This window comes from Staurois parvus, unplaced genomic scaffold (genome assembly GCF_062004578.1).
Source record: "Staurois parvus isolate SC_StPar_1 unplaced genomic scaffold, SC_StPar_1.0 ptg000137l, whole genome shotgun sequence".
Lineage (NCBI taxonomy): Eukaryota > Metazoa > Chordata > Amphibia > Anura > Ranidae > Staurois > Staurois parvus.
The window spans coordinates 14,347,380-14,353,379 of NW_028317933.1; the positions used below are offsets into that span (position 1 = coordinate 14,347,380).

At 37.6% G+C, this 6,000-nt stretch overlaps 1 protein-coding gene across 2 annotated transcripts in view; it reads left to right on the forward strand.

Moving 5' to 3' along the window:
- The window catches only part of LOC149465849 (protein-glutamine gamma-glutamyltransferase E-like), a 62,587-nt gene extending 56,809 nt beyond the window's left edge, over positions 1-5,778 (forward strand). For both annotated transcript variants that reach the window (XM_089673379.1, XM_089673380.1), the window contains 3 exons: positions 2,201-2,358; positions 3,824-3,957; positions 5,528-5,778. In XM_089673379.1, the coding sequence (XP_089529505.1) occupies positions 2,201-2,358; positions 3,824-3,957; positions 5,528-5,684 (449 nt within the window). In that variant the 3' untranslated portion in view covers positions 5,685-5,778. The remainder of the gene's footprint in view (positions 1-2,200; positions 2,359-3,823; positions 3,958-5,527) is intronic.
- The last annotated feature ends 222 nt before the right edge of the window (positions 5,779-6,000 follow it).

The following is a 6,000-nucleotide window of genomic DNA, read 5'->3' on the forward strand; positions in this document are numbered from 1 at the left end:
TTAGAATTGCATTTGCAAAAGAGTAGAAAGTTCATTTAGCCCAGGGAATCTATGTTCCATTCAAATACACAATCATGGCTCAAAGACAAAATAGTAAATATGCCATGCACGTTGCGTGATGATAAAGTGGACAGGGTCTACTTACCCTACTCCTTTGTTAAATCAACCCAAATGTGTTGACATAATGGGGTTGATTTACTAAAGGCAAATAGGCTGTGCTTTGCAAGGGAAGTTGCACATTTCAAGTGAAATTTTACTTTGCTAAAGAACACTCATTCACATCATGCAAGGAAAATGAAAAACAGCATTTTGCTTGCACATGATTGGATGATGGAAATCGGCAGAGCTTTACCTCATTTACTACGCTCTAGGAAAAGGTCCTTTGCAACGTGCTTCATCCCTTGCCTTTAGTAAATCAACCCCACTGTTTAATTTGTTAGAAAACTAAAAGACTAATATGTCAACCTGTTTAAACAGAAGAATGGACCTAATAGCAACATGAGTTTTCAATTGTTCATGTCTGAAATCTAGGTAGAGCAGGCATGCAACACATTGGTTACATTCACACAAAAAATCTAATTTAACCACTTCATGTCCGGACACTTTCACCCCCTTCCTGTCCAGGCCAATTTTCAGCTTTCAGTGCTGTCACACTTTGAATGACAATTGTGCGGTCATGCAACACTGTACCCATATACATTTTTTAGCATTTTTTTGAGGCAGATAAAACTTTATTTTAGTGGTATTTATTCACCACTGGGATTTTTGTTTTTTTTTTGCTATAGAAATGAAAAAGTTCAAACATTTTGAAAAAAGTTTTTCTTATAACATTTTGCAAATAAATAATCTTTCTTCATAAATCTTGTCCAAAATGTATTCAGTTATATTTTTAGTAAAAAAATAACCCAAATTAGTTTATAACCAAAAATTATAATTTTTCTAAATTTTTTTTACATTTTTATTTTTTTATATTATTATTTATGGGTTTTTTTTTAACATACTGTCACCCTAGCAGTACAGTGTCACCATAGTGACACTGTACTACTTGTGGGGGGTGATGAAGATTTTTTTTGTTTTTTGTTTTTTACACTGATTGCTTTATACCCATAACAGTTGTGAAAGCAATCATTTCTCCTACTCTCTGGCTGCATTCTTGCAGCCATTGAGAAATACTGTGTGATCTGTGATTGGTCACAGCTTGTCACATAGTAAAAGGCTGTTGTGAATAGCCTTGTACCATGTGATCTCTGTGATCATTCACAAATTTCCCACATAGTAAGCAATTATGTCAGAAGTGACATCTTGCTTGCACCTATTCATGTGATCACTGATTGGCCAATCAGTGATCACATGATTGGGACCTCACACAGAGGTCCCATACAGCAATTGATGTTCCATTGTGTCTGGAGGACACAGCGGGCACCGGATCATGGTGCCGCATGCTCCCAGGGAGCGTGCATAATCCAAAATGCGCTGTTTATGGACGGCAACCCGCCCCTGCACTGCCACCCTCTGGCCCTTTATATACAGCAGCCAGACGGAAAGTGGTTAAAGTAATATTAAAGGTTTGTTTTTGTTTTTTTTAATAATTATAATTTTAATACGGAACCATGTTGATTGCTATTGAAAATTTGCCTGCTTTTTCCACCTGTTTTCTTATCTTGTCAAAAAGCCCTATTTAATGATGACTATCAAATAATGAAGGCATAAAGAAAACATGGCCAAAGAAATGAGGTAAGGAAGACAAAGACACACCTGAAGATCCAGTTTCCTGAACCAAGTTGTGGAGCAGATGACTCTTTAAGAAATGAGGGCATGCACACCTGACCACATCTGAAGACCTAGATATGCTTGGCATTCCTGCCAAACATTTATATTGCATTCATGACAAAACAAATTAATTTGAATTAAAAATTAATGGCAATATTTAGATTTTAGCAGTGAGACCACATCTCCAAACAAGCCATACAATTTATATCCAGATAGGTAAAGTTGTTGATAAAGCTAAGGAAGGTTGTATAAGCAAATTGCAGCATGTGGGACCAGCTTAGAACAACATGGTCAGCCATGATTATCTTCTACTATAGCAGCTTTTATCTCTACTAGAATATTTTTCAGTTTCAGAATATTAAGCTTTATATGTGAGCACCTGTCATCAGTTAAGGAATCAATCTTCTGGTCATTTCTATTTTGTTTTTAGTGAAAGAGATTCCAATTCTTGTGAAATACTCTGAATATGAAAAAGCCCTGACAACAGATACTATGATCAATGTGACGGCAGTGTGTCAAGTTGAAGGCTGGGGTGATCTAATGGTGGAAGGAACCGTTACATTAAAGAAACCGAATCTCATAGTTAAGGTAATTGTCCTTTTCACATTATGTTTTTTAAAATTCCAAATCAGTCTCATTTTTAGAAATTTTGCAGACAGTATCCTTAAACAAGCCTTTTATTCTTTTTATTATGTTGTATACTATTCCTACCTTTCCTAACTACAGTATGTGTGTTTATTTTTTCAATGAATGCAAAGTATTCTTTGATTGAACAAGGTGGAGATTGTGATATCACCGTATTGCCTCTCCATCTCATTCACCTCACTGAGAAAATGCAAAGTGTTCTCTGAATGGCCACTGTGCCAAGCAAGCAACCTCCTATGTTAACAGTGCAACAGCCACTCAGCATAGGATCTGGAAGCAAGCAGAGATCACTGCTATAGTGGTGTCTACTACAGTGATTTCCAACTTCTAGAGCAGTGGTCTTCAAACTGTAGCCCAGGGGCCAAATGCCACCCTTTGCATACCTTTATCTAGCCCTTGGGGACTATTCCTCCCACTGATATGAGGCACTATTTCTCCCACTAACAACAACAATGGGACAATACTTCCTGCACTGATGCCAACAGTCTAGCACTATGCCTCCCACTGACACCAATAATGGGGCACTATGCCTCCCACTGACACCAATGATGGCGCACTATGCCTCTCACTGACACCAATGATTGGGCACTATGCCTCTCACTGACACCAATGATGGGGCATAATGCCTCTCACTGACACCAAAGATGGAGCACTCTGCCTCCCACTAACACCAAAGATGAGGCACTCTGCCTCCCACTAACACCAAAGATGAGGCACTCTGCCTCCCACTAACACCAAAGATGAGGCACTCTGCCTCCCACTGACACTAATGATGGATCACCATTCCTCCCACTGTCACCAACAGTGGTGCACTATGCCTCCCAATGACATCCATGATGGAGCACTATTCCACCCACTGACACCAACAATCGGGCACTATTCCTCTCACTGACACCAATGATGGGGCACTAATATTTCCCAGGATATCAAAAATGGGGCATTGTTTACTCCCCACTGATGTGAGGACAATTTTAATTCTCATTGACCATGTTCTGGGCCCCTTAAAGTCTGAAGCACTGTAAACTGGCCATTTGATTAGAAAGTTTGGAGAACCCGGTTCCAGAGGGATGCAACAAGTTTGGTATATGCATAGTTACATCTGTCCAAGCTGGACCAATGTAATATTGTAAAAATATCCATATGTGGAATTCTTCTTTAACTTAACCGGCTCATGAGGTTTCATTTTTTGTTTCTATTGTGCAGGAAAATTGGGAAAAAAATTGACTGAAGTGCGCATAGCATTATGTGGCCAAGTAGATATTTTAATGTTTGGTGAAATAATCCCACCATCTGAGGAGTCTTTATTTTGTGCTGGCCCTTGCAATCTGTTCTTGTATTTAGTAAATATTTTGTATTTAGTAAGTATATAAATCAGTTGTATTGTAACGTTTGTCCTTTCATCTGTCAGGTTATTGGACTAGTCAAGGTGGGCAATTCAGTGACTGTTGAAGTTAAATTTACTAATCCTCTGCATCTCCCAGTAAATGATTGTGTGCTCACAGCAGAAGGTAGTGGTTTAACAGACCATGAAGTAAGGAAAAGGTGAGTACAATATGACAGAGAAAAGAAGTTTTGGGGTTTTTTTGGTGATCATTTCCACTGCTATAATTGCTAGCAACATCGCTAGGAGAATCTATCTATACGTTGTGCAGAAACAAATTGTCACGTACCTGGTTGGGGAGCCTGACGTGGTGAGGAGGCGTCCTCTTAGGAGTTTTAAAAGTTATAATTTTTGGTTATAAACTAATTTGGATTTTTTTTTTTTACTAAAAAAATAACGGAATACATTTTGGCCAAGATTTATGATAAAATATTATTTATTTGCAAAATTTTATTTAAAAAAACACTTTTTTTCAAAATTTTTGGACTTTTTCATTTACATAGCAAAAAAAATAAAAATCCCAGTGGTGAATAAATACCACCAAAATAAAGCTTTATCTGTCTCAAAAAAGTGGTAAAAAATTCATATGGGTACAGTATTGCATGACCGCGCAATTGTCATTCAAGGTGTGATAGCGCTGAAAGCTGAAAATTGCCCTGGACAGGAAGGGGGTAAAAGTGTCCGGACAGGAAGTGGTTAACCAGCATCAGATATACAGATACACTGTATACCATAGTTTGTAAACTCTATAACTTTCTTACAGACTAAATAATAAATACTAATTTTGGGTTATTTTCACCAAAGAAATGTAGTAGAATACATCTTGGCCTAAATTTATGAAAAACAATTATTTATTTGAAATATTTTATAACAGAAATAAGTGAAAATGTGGGGTTACTTTTAAAAATTTAGTTTTTTTTTATTAATTTAGCAAAAAATAAAAAAACGTTGATTAAATACCATCAAAAGAAAGTTCCAGTTGTGTGAACAAAATAATAAAAAATTAGTTTGGGAACTGTGTTGCATGACAGCACAATTGTCATTCTAAGTGTTAGGGCTCGTTCACACTTGACTGTTTTACCAACGCTTGCCAAACGCCCCTATAGCGTTTGGCAAGCGTTGGTCTGGCATTTGCGGAGCGTTTTTTAACGCTCGGCAAATGCTCTGCAAAAGCCGCATGCACGGTTTAGCGTCAGTTGCTAGGTGCTTGCCAAGCATTAAAAACGCCCCACAAACGCCTATAATGAAGTTTAAATGGTGTTACCGCTCTGCAAATGCCCCGCAACCACGTCGCAACCGCGCCGCATACGCCGGCCGGGCGTTTGCGGAGCGGCACCATAGACTAGAATAGGAGGCTTCAACGCCTCCTGACTTGACCAGAGGCGTCCATTTTGCCGTGACGCTAACGCTCCCGTTAGAACAGCACCATGTGCTGCAATGTGCAGAATTGTCTGAGGTGTTTGGGAAGCGATAAAAACCAAACGCCTCTCTGCTGCCTGCACACAACGCGAGTGTGAACGTAGCCTAAGCTCGGAAAGCTGAAAATTGGCCTGGACAGGAAGGGTAAAAGTGCTCGGCACTGAAGTGGTTAAAGTAAAATCAAATGACATTTGTCATGTCACTGAATATACCGATGAGGATTTTCATAGAAAAGACATAACACAACCTGTTATAATGAGACATAACAGAAAATGACATCTTAATTAAAATATTATCTGTTTGTCCTTACAGTGTTGGTACCTTGGAGCCTGGAAAAACGTTGACTGTTACTATGGACATCAAGCCTTTTGCATCTGGAAATAAACATTTATTACTCAATTTATCGTGTGACAAATTTAAGGATATTAAGGAATTTGTAGTTCTGTCAGTGTCAGAACTTGCTTCATAGCCTTGGCTGCAATAACAACTTTACTGTATTATTTTGTTTAAAAACCCACTAGTAGTTATTCACTGAAAATAAAAAGATAATTTACTTCAATAAATCACAGATGTAATTTCTGTTATTTATACCTGTATCTGTTCCTTTAATATGTTTTGCTTTTAGATTCTTTAATATAATTTTTTTTATAAAGTAAACTTGTGGTGTTACAAAACGAAAAAATACTGCTAATTTCCATTATCAATAGTAACAAATGTCAAAAAAAATTTGAAAACTTCAGCTTTTGCTAACTAGATTCTCAAGCTATGTTAGCCTTTTTATCTTT